Raw genomic sequence first — 17,526 nt, 5'->3', positions numbered from 1 at the left:
AACATTGGCTAAAATACAAATTATCCTGTTTCATTTTTACACACCCATTCATAAATATCCCGCCATGAGGAGAACCGTTCATTTGAAATTCACACACAGCCACATTGATTGTCGAACCAAAAAGGCTGATTTCTGTTCACTTTTCATTCTGTCCAAGAACATAACTCTTAGCTTGTCAAACGACTTGACGTCGTATAAGCGCTTATATTGATATCGCAATGTTTTGGTTCGCTTCGCGGATGCAATCAAGGCTGTTTTTTTTTCATTTACAAGAATCCCGTACAAAGTCATCATCTGCGGCCCTTTAAATTGCAACAATGTTGCAACGCATTTAAACCGTGCAATGAGTGGGCAAATTCACTGCCATATTTGCTTGTTTTCAAGAATTCTCCGACCGATCGCCAGTGAGATAAGTAGGTAGGAAGATTTTCTAGTCTAGGAAGAGTGCATTGTTCACTATCGCTTGCGCTTATCTTATCGCGGGGTCCAGCAATTGATACTTCACCCTGACAATAATTGTCGTAAGTAAATGAAAATTGTCGCTAGTCAGTTGAGGAGTATCTGTTTAGATTCAGTACTAGATCATAGCTGACAACTGCAACAACTCAATTTACATTAGATTTTTTTTTGTTTTAGAAACGAGCTACGGAAAATGTCTTCTCCCAGTGCGCCAAATCGGGTACTTTCGATTCAAAGTCATGTGGTACATGGATATGTTGGCAATAAATCAGCCGTGTTTCCGCTTCAGGTAAGTTTTGTTTTGTTTGACTTTTCAATTATAGTACCTAAAGTCTATGAACCATGTTTTCATAGGTTGCTAAGAAAAACTAATCTCTCAAATCAATCATCTTAAAATAACATTCTTCAGGCTTGATTGCTACCACAAAAATTGATTGAGATTCCTCAAAATCTGATAATCAAATTTAATAGTGTGACTTCAGAATCTGTCACATTCAAAATGATTCAATGTAGGCGGGCGCTCTATGCTAATTTGATGAATGTGATTCATATTAAAACTTAAATGGGTATACATGGCCTGTCTATATAGGCATAGGCATCGAAAGCAATTGACTACCTATATACTGACGTTTGAGGTTAGGATAAAATTTATGCCTGTTCCTTCCCAAAAGCTTCCTAACTACTCTAAACATGGTGTCGCTGCTGTTTGTTTAATAAGTCCCATACAATCTATTGCAATGAATTCGCATTCGAATGAATTCTAACTAGCTTTTTTTAAGATCCAAGTTGTTCGTAAAATTGTTATCAAATCTTTCTGAAAAATGGGATTTATTCATTCAATGTCAAATCTATCTAAAAATGCCAGTCAGAAGCAGTCCAATTACTCAAGAAATTTAGGCCTAAAGGTACAGTAAAATATTTGTTTACAAACTAAGTGAATTATTTCATCTTCTATTTCGCGTTAAAGGTGCTCGGTTTTGAGGTGGATAACATCAACTCGGTCCAGTTCTCCACCCACACCAAATACGCGAAGGGTTTCAAGGGTCAGGTTCTGAACGAAAAGCAGCTGTCGGAAATTTTCTCCGGACTGGTGGCCAACGGGCTGCATTCCCTGTACACACATCTGCTAACCGGGTACGTTGGGAATCCAGCTTTTCTCCGGGAGATTGCTGCCATCCTAAAGACACTACGCTCAGTAAATCCAAAGTTGGTTTATGGTGAGTAATACGCAGTTTGTTTGAAATATACCTTTAATAACGTTTTGTAAACTGACCATTTCAGTTTGTGACCCCGTGATGGGAGACAATGGCGTTATGTATGTTCCCAAAGAGTTGTTGCCGATTTATAGAGATGAAATCGTCCCTCTAGCCGATATTATTACCCCAAATCAGTACGAAGTAGAACTTTTGACCGAGAAGACTATCCAGACAGAAGACGATGCCTGGAGTGCAATCGAATGGTTCCACCAGAAAGGCGTTAAAACAGTAGCCATCTCGTCATCGGAACTCGGAGGATCCAACGAGCTGTTGGCTCTCGTCAGCCACAAAGACGGTGAAAGTTTATTTTTAAACTTCTTTAAACCTAAATTAATCGACATATCTTCTCTCCTAGGAGCAAATTCTCAGAAATACCGAATGCTAATTCCAAAGCAGGGTAGTGGAATCAGCTACACCGGAACCGGGGATCTGTTCGCGTCTCTCTTCCTGGCCCACTCGACGCTAACCAATTTCGATATGTGTGCAACGATGGAAAAAACCATTGCCAGTTTGCAGAGTGTAATTTCCACCACGCTGGAGTATATCCCAGCAGATGTGCGAACTGGAAAAGTGCCGCCCACATCTGCACAAATTGAGCTGAAAATTATTCAAAGCAAAAAGCTGATCGAAGAACCGAAGGTTATCTTGCGTTGTAGCAAGGTTTGAAGTGTATTTTTGTGTATATTCGAAACGGTAAACCAATGACAATAAACTGTTTGGGATATATTGATGTTAACTCTGATCTCTTCGTGTTATTCAAAGTTCAAAGTATTGTTTGGAGCTTTAAATCCATTTATGACGTTCGTGCTAGAAAAATTTTGAACCAATAACACTAAATTTTCGATAGTTTTTATAAATATCATCCAACGATCACCGAATATCAGTTTTGAGTTACAAATCTTTCAACAGTTTGAACGCTAGTAACAGACAGCTTAAGATTCCCCCAATTGTCTTTATTAGATTTTTTTTCCTTAAATGGTTCACGATGCTTATCTTATCAAATGTAGAGAATCAGAGATAGGTTTGATAATCATGTTTGCTGACCGCTTCCAGATGAACTACATAATTGCAAACATGTAAGTCGATGGAGCTTTACTCAGTTTAATTGCAAGAAAAAGATAAGTTAGTTGCACATTTTCATTCAGTTGAGTTATATCTTTTTCCAAGAATGGATGGTTCATTTCGTGTTTTGGCTATTCAAAGTCATGTAGCTCATGGCTATGTAGGTAACAAATGTGCCGCTTTTCCTCTGCAGGTTAGTATTAATCAATTAAATCTAATATTAATATTTTAGCAATTTAACAATACAAAGGCAACCTTTTAAGTATTTTAAAGGAAATAGCTGACTAGTTATATTCTCGTTTCATAGGTTCTCGGCTTCGAGGTGGACAACATAAACTCGGTTCAGTTTTCCAACCACACCGGTTATGAAAATGGCTTCAAAGGACAAATGTTAAACGAGAAAGAGCTCTCTGAACTGTACTCCGGGCTAGAGGGCAATAATCTGCATCTGTTGTATACACATCTGCTAACAGGTTATGTTCGAGATCCATGCTTTCTGAAAGAAATTGCCTCAATTTTGAAATCACTCAAATCGACTAACCCAAAACTAATTTATTGTAAGTGAAATTATTGAAAGAATTCAACAGCCCCTAAATTTATACTCTTTTTTCTAGTATGCGATCCAGTAATGGGCGATGACGGTTTCATGTACGTTCCCAAGGAGCTGTTGCCCATCTATCGGAATGAAATTATTCCGTTGGCTGACATTGCAACTCCGAACCAATATGAAGCAGAACTTTTAACGGAACGTTCGATCAAAAGTGAAGCCGAAGCACGTGGTGCCATGGAATGGTTTCACCGAAAAGGAGTTGAAACGGTTTGCATATCTTCGGCTGAATTTGAAAAACCCAATACGCTGTACGCTTTTGTCAGTCATGAAAATGGTATATGAAATTCTTATTTGTTTTGGAAAGAACTATTCTATTTACTGGTTTATTTTTTATAGAAAACTCATCTCAACGTTATTGCATAGAAATTCCTAAACAGGGCAATGGTATTCGATTTACCGGAACCGGAGATCTGTTCGCAGCTCTTTTCCTGGCTCACGCTACATTAACTGGCTTTGATATGAAAACAACCTTGGAGAAAACTGTGGCCACTGTGCAGGCCGTCATAGGAAATACCCTGGAGAACATACCAGAACCTGTTAAAGAGGGCAAAGTTAAAGTTACATCGGCACAGCGTGAGCTGAAGCTGATTCAAACCAAAAGTAGGATTGAATGTCCGGAAATTAAGTTACTTTGTCAACCGTTTTGATAAAATTATATTACCTTGAAAAAGGGGCGGACCAAATTTGAAATCCTTTTGTGACATAAGGCAGAAGAGGGGATATAAAAAATAATCGATTTTTTCAATAAATTGGAACAAATTGTACAAAAGCATGCATGCAACAAACTGACAGTCAATTAACAATTCATAAATTCGAGAAAATTTGAAAAATCTTGAATATAAGAGGTGATATAATTCTCATCTTAAACCGTTTGACTTTTGTACATTGAAGGGGGGCTGAAAAGAGAAGATGTTTGCGCCGGCCTAATCTCGTAATATAAATCTATAGATGAATTTAACCGCTTTGTGCTTTCGTGATTTATTAAAAGTCGCGTGGCATTTTTATATTTTCTAATTTTGTGCATCAAAGTTCAAAGATCAAGGTTGAACAAGCCCAAAGGGGTTTCAAACGTTTAAAAGTTTTGTAGTAAAACGATTTTCAAATTTGTGAACCCATGAACCGCACTAGCAGCAATCCAAAATTAAATCATTTTCAAAAATTATACCAGATTTATCATCGGGAAATCTGGCAGCACTGGAGAGCAAAACGTCAAAAGTGGTCGAAAATCTCGCAAGCAGCGGCTGGGTTGCCAGGTGCCCAGATTTGTCTGTAAAACCAAGACTTTTGACCCTTCGTCCAGATATTTGTCAGACACAGATTTTGCCCAGATTTTTGCTGAGAGTGCCCAGATTTTACAGATTTTCAAAATTGAGTGATGAAACCAAGATTTATGCATCGGATTTGATCCGTAAGTGTGCCAGATTAGACTGAAATCTCGCTTGTATTCATTGGTATTTCACCAAGCATTCATTACCAATTCTTTTTTTAATAAGATGAACATGATACGTGGTAGGAAACAGTGTTCTTAGCGCGATAATAACCTGAATACCACAGGAAAGCACCTCCCCCCCCCCGCTCACACGCACCGTCAAATGTCTTATTTAGTATCAAATTTGTGATCTTCCCTGTGCACAGACAAACACAGACTTTTTTCGAAATTGCCCAGATTTTTACTCCTCAACACCTGGCATCCCTGAGCAGCGGCACGCACACGAGGCCATCAAGAAAAAGAAGAAAAGTCATCAACCAGCCATCAAACCTGCAGGCGAAAGGCAGTAAAAGTTTGGTCCGCTCGCGTTTTACGGCGTCATAAGTTACGGAACAGGAACCAGTACGCTTTAAGTCTCTACCGAATCAGTTAATTTGGTCCGTGGCTAGCCAGGCAAATCGGAAATGAGCTCCTCGGTGATGCTATTCGCATGTTCCAAGTGTTTTTCACGGCACCCGTTCGAGGAGCTGAGTCCGGGTCAGCAGCTTTGCAAGGTAATTTTTCCTCTTCCTGGTGACACCAAGCCATTCGAATGATGGCGAAATTTTTTGGCAAATCAGCCATCCAGCGTCATAGCTTAATGTGGCTAGTTTTGATTTATGTTTGAAACCGGATTAAGTGATAATTCCTTCTAAAGACTAATTCGTAAGGAGAGTGAAAAAGATTAAATACGAAAAGAAATCCGGACTCGGTTTATGTGGCGAAAGAATTGCACGCACTAAAAGAACGGTGAAAATGCGCTTCAACTCTGCCAGTGACCCTAATATTTTTCAATGACGTGTTAATGAAGGATTCCGGTGCCAAAACAAAACATTGAACAGTGTCGACAGGGGAAAAAGTTTTTCAATCGGAAAAGATTGGACTTGTGAAGGATTTTAAGAACAGTTAAGTTAATCTTCAACGTCATTCTGGTGTTTGCTGGCTTGAGCATCTAGAATTTGAACAGAATCATCATCACATCATCGACGGCCGACCAATGACAAACGACGGCTTCGTTTTTCCATAGAAGTGTTGCCAGTTTTTTTTTTCAAGCAAATGTCAGTGTCCGGTTCAGGGATGGATTCGGATCATCGCTGTGGGGTGTCTGTAAATAATTGAAATGAAATACCATTTGTAGAAAAAAAAAAACATTTCAATATCGCGACGTAAGATGTGGATTTGAAATGAGAACTACATTATCTTTTAAATAACAATTTTTCATCTAGCGGCCTTGGTTTAAAAATATTTTTTAAAGGTGAATATATATAAAGATGTTTAAATCAAAATCTTTAAATTGCAAAGCTTTCCAGTTTCAACAATTAGTAGCCGCTTGAAAGCAAGTAATAAATGTGATAATTCAGAAATTTCAAATTTTTTAAATTATTTTATAGCAAAAAAATGCTTATTCGTTTCATTTTAAAATCAGCCATTTCAATTACAAAAAGTAACTCAAATTAAATTAAGAAAAAAATGGGTCAAATGTCCACGCTTGTCCGCGGAGAGGGGGTTAAAAATCTAATTTTTCTGTCCACGTGGTATCTGAACGGCCCCCTATAGGCATAAATAAAGCAATTTCCGTTTGTTCGTTTGTCCGTTATAAGGTATTTCCCCCCTTGTCAGACGAACAGCTGGTTTCTCATGTTTACATTTTCTCGGTATTTCGTTGTAGGGTAAACATAACCACCATATTATCTATGTTAAATAACCAGATAGTAACGGAATAAAATTGGCAATGCAATGGTAGTGGTTTTGCAAGCGCACCTTGGTGAGGATAATATAAATTCTTTATTTAATTTATTGTAAATTCATAACAATTTAAGACCTGAAGGTATGTTGAAGCTTTTAATTAAAAAAGTTTTTAAAAGAAAGCATTGAACAGTGCTTATCATCAAAGATCAAAATGGCGACCATTTGATGTTTTAATTTTTCAAAACAAAAACAAAAAGTTACCCTATACCACAATCTGTCTCAGGAAATACTCTATAGGCAGAGCCGAAATTTTAGCGTATTTGTTTATTCCACAAGTTGACCAAGCACAACCAAGTGTTTGTTTATTCGGCGAGTTTTGCGCTGGTTTTGACCTGGTGTTGCACTGTTAATGGGCAGTGGCACCCCGAAAATTTTGCAAGTGTTGCGAAAGAGCGTGTGAGTGAGTGGGGTAGCAATACACTAGACGATGATCAATCGTAAGTAGAAATTGGTTTCTACTGGTTTCTGTGAATGTACCAATGTTTTGGTCGAAACTAGTCAGGTCGTTGTTGAATGAAGCAAGTTGAAATCGAACGGTCACAACCGATCCAGTTCGGTGGAGGAGCGGCTCAAACAGCGTCTGTCTCGCAGCGAGCAGCTGAATTTACGAAATGCGGCTCCTGCCAGCTAAGTCCAAGATGGCAGCCCTATCGCGGGATAGGAACCTTAGGCTAACAACCTACTGCTCCCGATTTATTAAATTGTTACGGAACTTTGGCGACGCCTTTTAGCATGAAAAACGGACATGAATTGGAACGTTTTAAGCCATCTACTCGTCCTTGGCAAGATACGACTGAGGGTTGCGCGTGTCCAATGGCGCGAGGAGAAAGTCGGGTGTCAATGCGACGTCCGCCGGTTGGAGTAAGGAGATAAATAACACGAGAGTGTTAAAATCCCAGAAAAACAAAAACAGCCGGTTTGAGAATCCAGCGATGAAAAGGGCATACGTTGAACAGCTTGAATCGCGAGTGGTGTCGAATAGAGAATGCCTTTATCACGACGAGCCATGGTACTCTTGGTAAAGTTTCTGGAAGAAGAAGTGAATGGATGTCGGTTGAAACCTTGGTCGATCGGAGAAAGGTTAAAGTCGGTATTGAGCAGGCATGTACCGGGTTAGCCAAAGCAGCCGCCCGCTTACGATATGCGGAGCTAGGCAGTTAAACGAGCTTGTAGACGAGACAAGAGAGCCTGGACAAACTCCCTAGCCGTAAAGGGAGAAAGAGCTCCCGCCTATGGCGATATCCAATACTTAATGACATTTCTCGCTGCCTTAATGGTGCAAGGACTACCATGCAAGAACGCCGTTAATGACCGAGCAGGTCAGTTAATGACCGATCGAACAGATCAGCTCAAACGATGGACTGAGCACTTCGAACATCTCTTCCGAGTCACAAATAGCGATGGCCAACAGAAACCGCAGCTCGAAGCGCCAACAGTAAGTGGCATTAATGGTGGCAACTCGAAAGCGCCCTCGCTGGCTGAAAGAGAAGCAGCAATCAACATAAAATCCAACAAGCGCCTGGGATCGATTGCATCCCTGCTGATATGCTGAAAGCCGACCCTGCCTTGTCAGCACAAATGTTGCACCGTCTTTTCGCTGACATCTGGGATACTGCAACATTCCCGGCCGACTGGATGCAGGGTATCCTCGTAAAGGTCCCGAAGAAAGGAGAACTGACAGAGTTCGGTAACTGGTGAGGCATAACGTTGATCTGTACAACCTTCAATGTACTCTGCAAAGTGATCCTGAACAGGATCCAGGAGAAAATCGACGCTACACTCCGACGGCAACAAGCTGGATTTCGATCCCTACGATCATGTGTGGACCATATCACAACGCTACGAATAATACTGGAACAAATCAACGAATTCCAGGACTCTCTTCTACTGGTGTTCGTTGATTTCGAAAAAGCATTCGACCCTGGTTCGACTACTGGAGTGAGACAAGGATGTATCTTATCATCACTACTCTTTCTCTTCGTAATGGATGAGATCTTGACTGGATCGATTGACAGTGGATTGCAGTGGAATCCTTTGACAATGGAACAGCTATAAGATCTTGACCTGGCAGACGATATTGTTTTGCTGCCCAGAGACAACAAGACATGCAGAGCAAACTGGACGACTTCACCGAAAGCTTCAAGGCAGCAGGTCTCAAAATCGATGTCAGAAAGACCAAGTCGATGGAAATCAACATAGTTAATCTTTCCAATTTCGTGAGAGCTGGGCAACAAGTGAAGTGCTTCCAGTATTTTGTTAGCCGATAACGCCTTATGATGGTACCAAGAAAGAAATCGAAACCAGGATCAGAAAGGCCCGATTTGCGTTTGCGAGTCTTCGAAACATCTGGCGGTCACGGACTAATGCACGTTTAGAGTTAAAACCCCAATTTATGGTATAGAACGCAACCCTACGCGCGAAATTGTTCACTCAAGGTTTTAAAAGGGTTTGGGGGATTGACGTTATAATTCATCGAATTGGATAAAAATTCGCACATAAGGGCTTTAAGGGACGGTCAATTGATTTCAGTTATCAAATAAATCATATCTTTTTAAACTGCGATTTTTATCATGATTCAATATCTAATCAGAAAGTCTTGTTTTAATCAAGTGATTTAAATCAAAGTTTCAATAGGTATACTTAAACACATTGAATAAAATACCTAAAATTCAGAATGTATGTCAGTGGACATCCTGCTAGCAGCTCGTAGCCCTGCTTTAACGTGATTTTCGAAAAAGTTTCCGAAATAGTGCAAGTTTAAAGGTTTCAACCCGGTTGTTGAATTTTGATTGTGTTTTGTTTCCTTTAAATCTAATCTGCTCTTGAGTGTTAATATTACACTATTGGAAGTTTGACGACTTGTAACTTTATTCGGGTGCATCCAAATAAAAAAACCTTCGGGCATCCTCAATGAATTCTTGAAATCTTTAATTTTGCACCATAACTTTTTTTATGGACGCATCCTGGTCGCTCAGGAAAAAACACCCTAATAAGACCTTGAGTGTCAATTTGACGTCGCTTAAAATCGCATATCTCTCTTGTTTCTTGACGCTTGGGGAGTAAGTAGAGGCCAGTCTCGAACCCACCCTTGTCCTTCCTTCAACTGGTATCAGGAGGGATTGGTTTATTATCTTGAACTGCATTCTGTCCATATCCAGCCGGAATAGATATAATGAAGTGCATGATGGTCTAACCAACGTCCCATGATCGCTTTCTACTCTAAACTTAAAAATTTTCTTCTCGAAACTATCTCTAATTTTCATTTCCAGCGTCAGCTCCCCGAGCGATTTAACGGCGTGTTCGTAAACTGATTTGTTTGGGTGATGCATCGATTTGTTTGGTAGATGTCAAATCACCTTCCAATGCTTTTGCATACAGTTTGTTCAATTTACGAACGCCAACATCGATAGAAAAAATCACTTCGATAGAAAAAATCAATTAACGAACACGCCGTAAACGCCACTAAAAAAAAATAACTCTCTTGTTTCTTCGATTTTAGCAAAATTTATAGTTTTGGAAACCTCGTAATGTAACTCAAATATGAATTCCAGAAAACATTCAGCTTAAACAATTCAGTTTTTCGTTATTCAAAGTCTAAGAAAAAAAAAATCAGAAAAAACATGCTTCGGAAAAAGACTGTAGATCAGCTACAGAATGCTCATGCCGCTCGGTTGGTTTCTTTGTTTCTAGTTAATGTTAATTTTTGAAAAAAACGTACAACCTCAACCTTAACCACGTGCCTATCGCAGTGATCAAAGAAGACATTTTCTAGCTTGAAACGAATTCTGATTGCAAGGCTGGTAATATTCAGTATCAAAGTCGACTGATATTGGCTGTCTGACAATGGCCATTTGCTGATTGCTTTTCTTGAGCGATTTTCGGAACATTGACCTTGCTGGCAGATAAATTAATTTAGCAATTTCGAAGCCGTACGATCGGAAAATCAAAATATGTTTGAATTACCAGCTAAGCATGGCAGCAATTCATTATTACCAATGTGCCTTTTCTCCTTTCTTTGCAGGATTGCCGGGGGTCTTTCCCTATCGTGAAATGCACCTACTGTCGCACAGAGTTCCAGCAAACGAGCAAGGGCAGCACGGTAGCCGTCTGCAAAAAGTGCGAACAGAATGTTAAACAATACGGCAAACCGTCCGCCTGCGGGCTATGCAACATCATTGCCGCCTTCATCGGATCCAAATGCCAAAGGTTTGTGTGTTTTGTTATTTGCTAACGATTTTCATATCCCTCTCGCAACATTCCTTGAGCCGTGCTGCTTGTTGAAGTTCGGGAACCATTCGATGGGTCCTCAACTCTTAACGACAGTTGGTTCTCTCTGTCCATAATTCCCCTATCAAATCCTCTATGAACATACACATACGATTCATTACCAAATCGACAGTATCAGCATCCTTAAGCTGCTGCTGCTGCTATCCACGTCAGAAAAACCAAAAACCACAAAAAATTCGTTTGATTATGACGCCAACATATTTGTACCATTCCCCCCGACCAGGTGTACAAACTCCGAGTTAAAATATGGACCAGCGGTATCATGCGATCAGTGCAAGCAACGTTGTGCCTTTAATAGGCCAGACTATAAGGTTAGCATCACGGCTGCCGTGTGATGAAGATGTTGTCGATACACAAAAATGGCGATTGTGCTGCCGCAGGCAGCTCTGAGCAATCGCAACCCGAGAAAGAAAGAAAGAACACCTAGTCTTCCCCCCTCGAGTGCGAGAGAACGGTCCAGAACAAACGTCAATGTGTGCACACAAACACAAACAATTTATCACAATGTAACCGGAAAATCCGAAACAAACCCGATTTGAAATCGGAATAGATTTAAGTTTAGTTTAATGGATAGGTTTTAAGAGACTTCAGTTAAGGGTCGGTACACCTAATCGTTGATTATATATATTTCTAAAACAATTTAGATTTCATCTAAAATTCAGGAAAAAAGTTTTCGTCAGAGAAATTGTAGTTTTTAAATGCAAAACGAGTTTACTTGACTAGCACGAAGTTAGACTTCAACATGTAAATCGTCCTGAGATCTATGCTTCTTTGTAATTTGATTAAAATTAAACTCATAAATACCGTTGTAGAGGCCAGAGTTCTTTATACAAAATTACCCTCAAAATCTAGCATGTCTCAAATTTATAATCACTGTTATTTTTCAGTGTTATTAATTAAATTGCTTCAATATTTGGCAAAGCTTTTCTCTAATAGCAGACATAATACATTCAAGTTTGTCAACCCACAATTCTATACAAATTTTCATTCAATGGTCTCAACAAGTCGTTGTTATTCTGCCCAAAAAAAAAAAACAGAAAAGTTCAAAAAATTGATAGTCCACACGTTCTATAAGTTATTGCGTGTCGGAACAAAATGCACTTTATTTTACGACAAAAAAATGTGCCCATACCATTTTAAACATAACTCAAACAAAATCATTAGATGGTAGGTAATTTACACATCCAAAATTTAAAATGTTGATTCACGTGCGATTTCTCGACAGTAAAATAGAATCTTAACGTTTCCACGAATGCAAACTATTTTTTAAAGAAAGTTTAAAGAACATTAACTAAACCTGAAATACCTGAAGGTGTAAATTTAAAAATGTTTTTTTTAAGATCGAATCTCTTCTATTTAAGAAGAAGGATTGCACAGGAATTTTTTTAAGCTTATGCATAATTTACTAGGACAGGGAGGTTTTCAAATAGCATCCAAACAAAAAAAATGCAGCTTAAAGTTCAATGTTAAATAGTTGAAATCCAAATACGTTGGGGAAAAATAAGAAAAAAAATGATATAATAAAATCAGTTAATTTTTTTTAGAATTTGAGCCAAATTTGGTATAAAGAAAAGTAAAGCAGAAATTACCAGAATAGTTTATCTGTTATCTTTTTAATTGTCGTGGATTCATTAGTTAGCTTACACTACAATTGTTCTTCAACTCATTTCCAACTTTTTATCCGATGCTAAGTTCAAATTTGTCTGCAAATCAAGTTCAGCCAACCTTTAAAATATTATTATTATATGAAACTGCTTGTTTATAGAGTATTTTTTACGAGTTCTAGTGAAGTGATTCACTAATTTTCTCCTCATAGTCCTGTTTTCATTTAGAGTTTTCGCCGTTTGAATGAGAACGATAACGATTGAAGAAACTAGGATAGGAAAGAAAAATTAAAATTTACTTTAAAGAATTCAATAAGTAATTAACTTCGGCAATCCTATATTTCTTTTTTGTAATTAAATAAACAAGAAATCAGAATGAAATTTGTTATTTAATATTGTACCCATAAAACATAAAAAGTCAAAAAGCAGTTTTTAGGAAGTATTTAGGTGTTAAGATATTGTTTTTAGTAGCTTTGACTGATGGATGTTTTAAGCAATGTTAGAATCTTTTCTCATCCAAATTTGCAATTCCCGATTTATAAAAAACATTCTTTATATTTTACGAACGCAAAATGAATCATTTCAACTGAAAAAATAATCATAAATCATTGACATATTTAAGAAAGTGAACGATAATAGAGAGTTGTAAAAGGTTCGGGCATTTAAGAATAATTGGAACAAAAATTTAATTTAGGTTTTAATTACATTGTTACCAATCATTTCAGTAGGTTTTGTTTCCATAAACTATCATTATTAACTTTATACAATGCATATAGAGAGTTGTAAAAGGTTCGGGCATTTAAGAATAATTGGAACAAAAATTTAATTTAGGTTTTAATTACATTGTTACCAATCATTTCAGTAGGTTTTGTTTCCATAAACTATCATTATTAACTTTATACAATGCATATTTTAATGACTACAGCAAAGTTTACACACTTGGATAATATTCAGTAGTCTTAAAAAACTGTTAAAAAAAAAGCCGTAAATAAAATAATCTAAACAAATAATAGATCGTTAAAACGATAAAATTTATAAGAAATTGATTTGCTTAGTGAAGCGATAATGAAAATTTAAATATATTTGAGGCTCTTTGGAATCATTGAATAAAGGACGAAAATTTCTAACATGATGTAAGAGGTCTGGCATTGATATTAGTTTATTCACATGTTTTTATACCTAGAATGTTGTTTATTAAAAGTTTTTGAATTTGAAATTTATTTTGTATCAATTTGAACAAATTAAACTCTTGTCAAATATTATTAAAAAAAATCATAAGTCTTTAAGATACTTACACTGCTGTCAGAAGTCTGACAATAATTTAAAAATGTCTGTTTGATACAAAATAATGTCTCTAAAATATAAATTCTCTTATGGAATGATCATATTAATTATCATTAACTCACCTAAAATTGGAGAAAAAAGATAAACACTTATTTAGAGAAAAGTCACAAAATTTCGATGGAAACTCGAATCAACTGCTAAAATCTTTATTGATTAATTAATAAAAAAAAAAACAAATTCAGGGAACAGTGAAATAGGTCATTCGCTTAGTTATAGACTGAAATTTAGAATATCATTCCTTAAAGCTAGTTCCAAATTGTGAAACCAGAATAAAAAAAATCTATAAATTACACTAATTTAATATTAAATGCTGGAATTTCGGCTTATCGCTTGGCGTTAGAAAAACGAAACCACGTTCATGTGTATTGTGCACACAACACTGTTTGTTCGATCGACTCGCATAACTCATCCATTCCCTCCACTCTTGAAAACGCTATCCTATCGACAAAAGCCATCCCCTATAAAAAAAATATCTTACTAAACCCCCTTCTCATCACATTTCAGGTCGACGGCAAGTTGCTCTGCTGGCTATGCACCCTTTCCTACAAGCGTGCCCTGACCAAGGCCCGGCAGGCCGAAAGCGATCGTCGCCGTGCTAAGAAACGGGGAGCCGATGGGGGACCTCCCTCGTCGATGTCGATGTCGGCACCCAGCAGTGGCACCGGCGGCGGAAGCAGCAACAGTTCCCGGCCCATTAGCAGTAGCTCCGGCGGGAATTCCGGCTCCGGACGCGGCGATCGCAACTCGTCCTCGGACAAGAGCAACAATAGCAATTCGATGCGCCGCAACGAGTCCAGTTTGCCGCCGTTGGGGGATCTGAACATGAGTCTGGGACCACCGGAGATTCCGGAGATACCGTCGCTCGGAGCTCTCGGTGCCGATATGGTTGATAATTCACGCAGCGACAATGGAAGACACTCGTCGAGCAAGAAGTCGCGCACCGATATCAAACAGCTGCTGCCCGAAATACCGGAAAAAATGGCCAAGAGTGCTTCGTCCGGGTATGTGGATCCGCACAGCTCCGATCATGTGATTGCCATGACACAGCTGAAGGAAACCATTGCCACTTTGCAGCGCAAACTCAAACAGAAGGATGCTATTATTCTTGAAAAAGAAAAAGAGGTAAATTTTTTACCAGTACTTTGTTAAGATTTATAAATAAAATTTTTATTCTTTTACCAGATAAGCGCATGGAAAGGGAAGCATTTATATTTGGAGCAGGAGCTGACCAAAAAAAGTAAGGACATGGAAAAGAATTACGAGTTCAAGATCGAGGTGCTGAACAAAAAGTTGAAGGCGCAACTTTTGGAGATTGCCGCGTTATCCAAGGCGGCCAAAGAAGCAGCCGAAAAGAGGAAAAAACCTAAGGACGGCTTCCTGGCTACTACCAAACTTCACAAGCTCAAACCTGAAATCAAGGATAAGGAGCGCTCTGACAAAACCAGCTCTGGTGGAAGGAACCGCATCATCGAGGACGATGACGACGAAGATCAGGAGAAGGATAACGAAAGCGAAAAGGGATCCGATAAGGCCGGATCCGGAAGGAATACTCCCAGAGAAACTGGCAAAGACAGCCCACGAGACGTGGATTCCGGAAAAGAGAGTCCCCGTGACTCAGAAAAAGACACCGAGGAAGAGAAGAAGGAAGACAAAAAAGAGAGCGACAACGAAAAGGACAAAGATGAGGAACAAACAAAAAGCAACGGATCTGCCAAGGAAGGTGAAGACGATTCAGACAAAGAGAACGATGAAAAGAAGAAAGACGAGTCGAATGAAAAAGATAAGGAAACCGACGGCAAAAGTTCAGATAAAGGATCACGGCGCAACTCGGAAGAGGGATCCACCAGAGGGTCCCGTCGAAATTCCGAACAAGGATCCGACAGAGGATCCAGACGAAATTCGGAACATGGCTCGGAAAAGGGGTCCCGCCGAAATTCGGAACGTGGCTCCGACAATGATTCGGACAACGAATCAGACCGCGGTTCCGACAAAGAATCGGATCGCGGCTCCGAAAAGGGATCGGGCAAAGGATCTGACCGTGGTTCGGACAAAGATTCCGACCGTGGATCCGACAGAGGATCCGATCGCGGTTCCGAGAAAGGATCTGAACGTGGTTCCGACAAAGATAGCGACAATGAATCTGACGATCGCTCCGGAAAGGGTAGCGACAAAGATAGCGGTTCCGACAGTGGTTCAGATCGCGATAGCGACCGTGATTCGGATTAATCAACTTCCTTCGCAAAAGCATCGCATTTTAGCGCAGACGGACTAAACTATCTTTATCCTCAGATTTTACTCTATGATACAATTTAGTGCATAGGTCTAGTATTTCAAAAAAAAAAAATGTTGTCTTGTTGTCCTTTGGTTTCCAAATGCCGATTCGATACCTTACAATTGCTGTTGTATAGGATGGAATCAGCTGTCTTCTATATAGTGCATGCCAACATATAAGGTGAGATCTATCATTATATCTCTCATTTCTGTGCGTGTGTTAAATCAGCTCAAACCCCGTGCATGCTCAGATGATCAGCAGGAGCCTATTTTTGTTCTACACCTTTTTCCAATATCTGCTCTTTAAAACAACAATTGGGTAATATGCAAAAACAAATAGAATATTCTTCCCCAGAATTACTATGAGGATGAATAACTCGAGAGAGTTAAAATCCTAGAAAAAGAAAAAAAAAAATCCCCAGAATTACTGTTAGTAACTTATGACATCCATCCTTAATTTTGCAGAATTTTACTTGTAGGCATTATCAAGAAACAATTTAGTAAGCAAAATAAATACATTGTAATGAATGGTATACTTAAATTGAAAAATAAAATACACTAGTGAAAGTGGCTGTTTTTAATTTAAAAATTCAAACCGAAAATTTTTCCTTAAGGTAATTTTTGTTTGCTGTGTAGTGTCATTCATTTGTTCCGTTGCAATTTTCTTTTGAGGCTGGCAAGCTGTTGTGGGGATCAGAGCATTAAATTTGGAAAAAAATATTGAAGTAAGATGTGACAAAGAGAAAACAGACCCAAAGTCAAACAAATAATAATTTCCGAAATTCTGAAGGGATTCCTAAAACGGTTTCAAATTAATACCTTTACATCCCACCGCAAATGGCGCTTAGATCGCAGTTACTTGCTATAAATTTCAAACATTTCCTATAAATAAGTTGTTTCTAGTATTTCCTAGGTGTTGCTAACGCATGAAAAAAGAAGCGACATCTAGTTGATAGTAGGAAAAGTTTATGTTAGAAATTCTAGCAAAAAAAGGATTTATAAAATGACTTCAGTAAAAATAGATGCTTTTGGTCCTTAATTTTTCTCTCGTTGCACACGAATATAAAATAGGTTGAAGATAGCCTAAAAATAGTCCGAAGTTACAACAAAAAGAAATAGCAGTTCGAATAGCCTGAGACTACTTATAGCGATGCAGACGGGCGGATAAACAGCCTAAAGGTAGGCATTTGAATAGCCAGCCTAGCAATATCGAAATCGCTATTCAAAACAGGGTTGCTTTCGATTTAATTTTTTGAGCAATCTATCAAATTATGATTCATTTTAATATTTTATGAGCACGATGCATGGCTCTAAATAATGCTTCTAGTTAATCCTACTTCATCAGATACAAATGATAAGGATTATTAAGTAATAATTTGTGTGATAGATAGGTACATCAAAATAATGTAATGGATA

The 17,526-nt window shown here is 38.4% G+C and overlaps 3 protein-coding genes across 5 annotated transcripts; all 3 read left to right on the top strand.

Annotated features, from left to right (window-relative positions):
- Positions 1-241: 241 nt before the first annotated feature.
- Positions 242-2,451, top strand: LOC129755443 (pyridoxal kinase-like). Of its 3 annotated transcripts, none has more exons than XM_055751942.1 (5): positions 242-417; positions 637-748; positions 1,427-1,676; positions 1,741-2,010; positions 2,071-2,451. In XM_055751942.1, the coding sequence occupies exons 1-5, from the start codon at positions 344-346 to the stop codon at positions 2,379-2,381; spliced, it is 1,017 nt and encodes a 338-aa protein (XP_055607917.1). In that variant the 5' UTR covers positions 242-343; the 3' UTR covers positions 2,382-2,451. The 3 variants fall into 3 exon arrangements, with proteins under 3 accessions (XP_055607917.1, XP_055607918.1, XP_055607919.1); XM_055751943.1 differs by having other exon boundaries at positions 275-521; XM_055751944.1 differs by lacking the exon at positions 242-417 and adding an exon at positions 558-574.
- A 270-nt stretch (positions 2,452-2,721) lies between these two features.
- LOC129757633 (pyridoxal kinase-like) lies at positions 2,722-4,061 on the top strand. The gene is made up of 4 exons (XM_055754904.1): positions 2,722-2,970; positions 3,085-3,334; positions 3,392-3,661; positions 3,724-4,061. Exons 1-4 carry the CDS (start codon positions 2,884-2,886, stop codon positions 4,032-4,034), a joined length of 918 nt encoding a protein of 305 aa, XP_055610879.1. The 5' UTR covers positions 2,722-2,883; the 3' UTR covers positions 4,035-4,061.
- A 1,052-nt stretch (positions 4,062-5,113) lies between these two features.
- On the top strand, positions 5,114-16,677 carry LOC129751714 (clumping factor B). The gene is made up of 5 exons (XM_055747379.1): positions 5,114-5,370; positions 10,626-10,810; positions 11,115-11,202; positions 14,344-14,961; positions 15,022-16,677. Exons 1-5 carry the CDS (start codon positions 5,281-5,283, stop codon positions 16,063-16,065), a joined length of 2,025 nt encoding a protein of 674 aa, XP_055603354.1. The 5' UTR covers positions 5,114-5,280; the 3' UTR covers positions 16,066-16,677.
- Positions 16,678-17,526: the final 849 nt, after the last annotated feature.

The sequence above is a fragment of the Uranotaenia lowii genome, chromosome 3, assembly GCF_029784155.1.
Source record: "Uranotaenia lowii strain MFRU-FL chromosome 3, ASM2978415v1, whole genome shotgun sequence".
Classification (NCBI taxonomy): domain Eukaryota; kingdom Metazoa; phylum Arthropoda; class Insecta; order Diptera; family Culicidae; genus Uranotaenia; species Uranotaenia lowii.
The sequence above is the reverse complement of the archived record's forward strand: the minus strand, read 5'-3'. Positions and strand labels throughout refer to the sequence as shown.

Coding starts and splice junctions, on each gene's coding strand:
- LOC129755443 (XM_055751942.1), top strand. CDS start 344: ATGAGTGGGCAAATTCACTGCCATATTTGCTTGTTTTCAAGAATTCTC. Junction 1,677..1,740: donor AAATCCAAAGTTGGTTTATG/GTGAGTAATACG, acceptor TGACCATTTCAG/TTTGTGACCCCGTGATGGGA. Junction 2,011..2,070: donor TCTCGTCAGCCACAAAGACG/GTGAAAGTTTAT, acceptor CTTCTCTCCTAG/GAGCAAATTCTCAGAAATAC.
- LOC129757633 (XM_055754904.1), top strand. CDS start 2,884: ATGGATGGTTCATTTCGTGTTTTGGCTATTCAAAGTCATGTAGCTCAT. Junction 3,335..3,391: donor TAACCCAAAACTAATTTATT/GTAAGTGAAATT, acceptor TCTTTTTTCTAG/TATGCGATCCAGTAATGGGC. Junction 3,662..3,723: donor TTTTGTCAGTCATGAAAATG/GTATATGAAATT, acceptor TATTTTTTATAG/AAAACTCATCTCAACGTTAT.
- LOC129751714 (XM_055747379.1), top strand. CDS start 5,281: ATGAGCTCCTCGGTGATGCTATTCGCATGTTCCAAGTGTTTTTCACGG. Junction 5,371..10,625: donor CGGGTCAGCAGCTTTGCAAG/GTAATTTTTCCT, acceptor CTTTCTTTGCAG/GATTGCCGGGGGTCTTTCCC. Junction 11,203..14,343: donor TTAATAGGCCAGACTATAAG/GTTAGCATCACG, acceptor ATCACATTTCAG/GTCGACGGCAAGTTGCTCTG.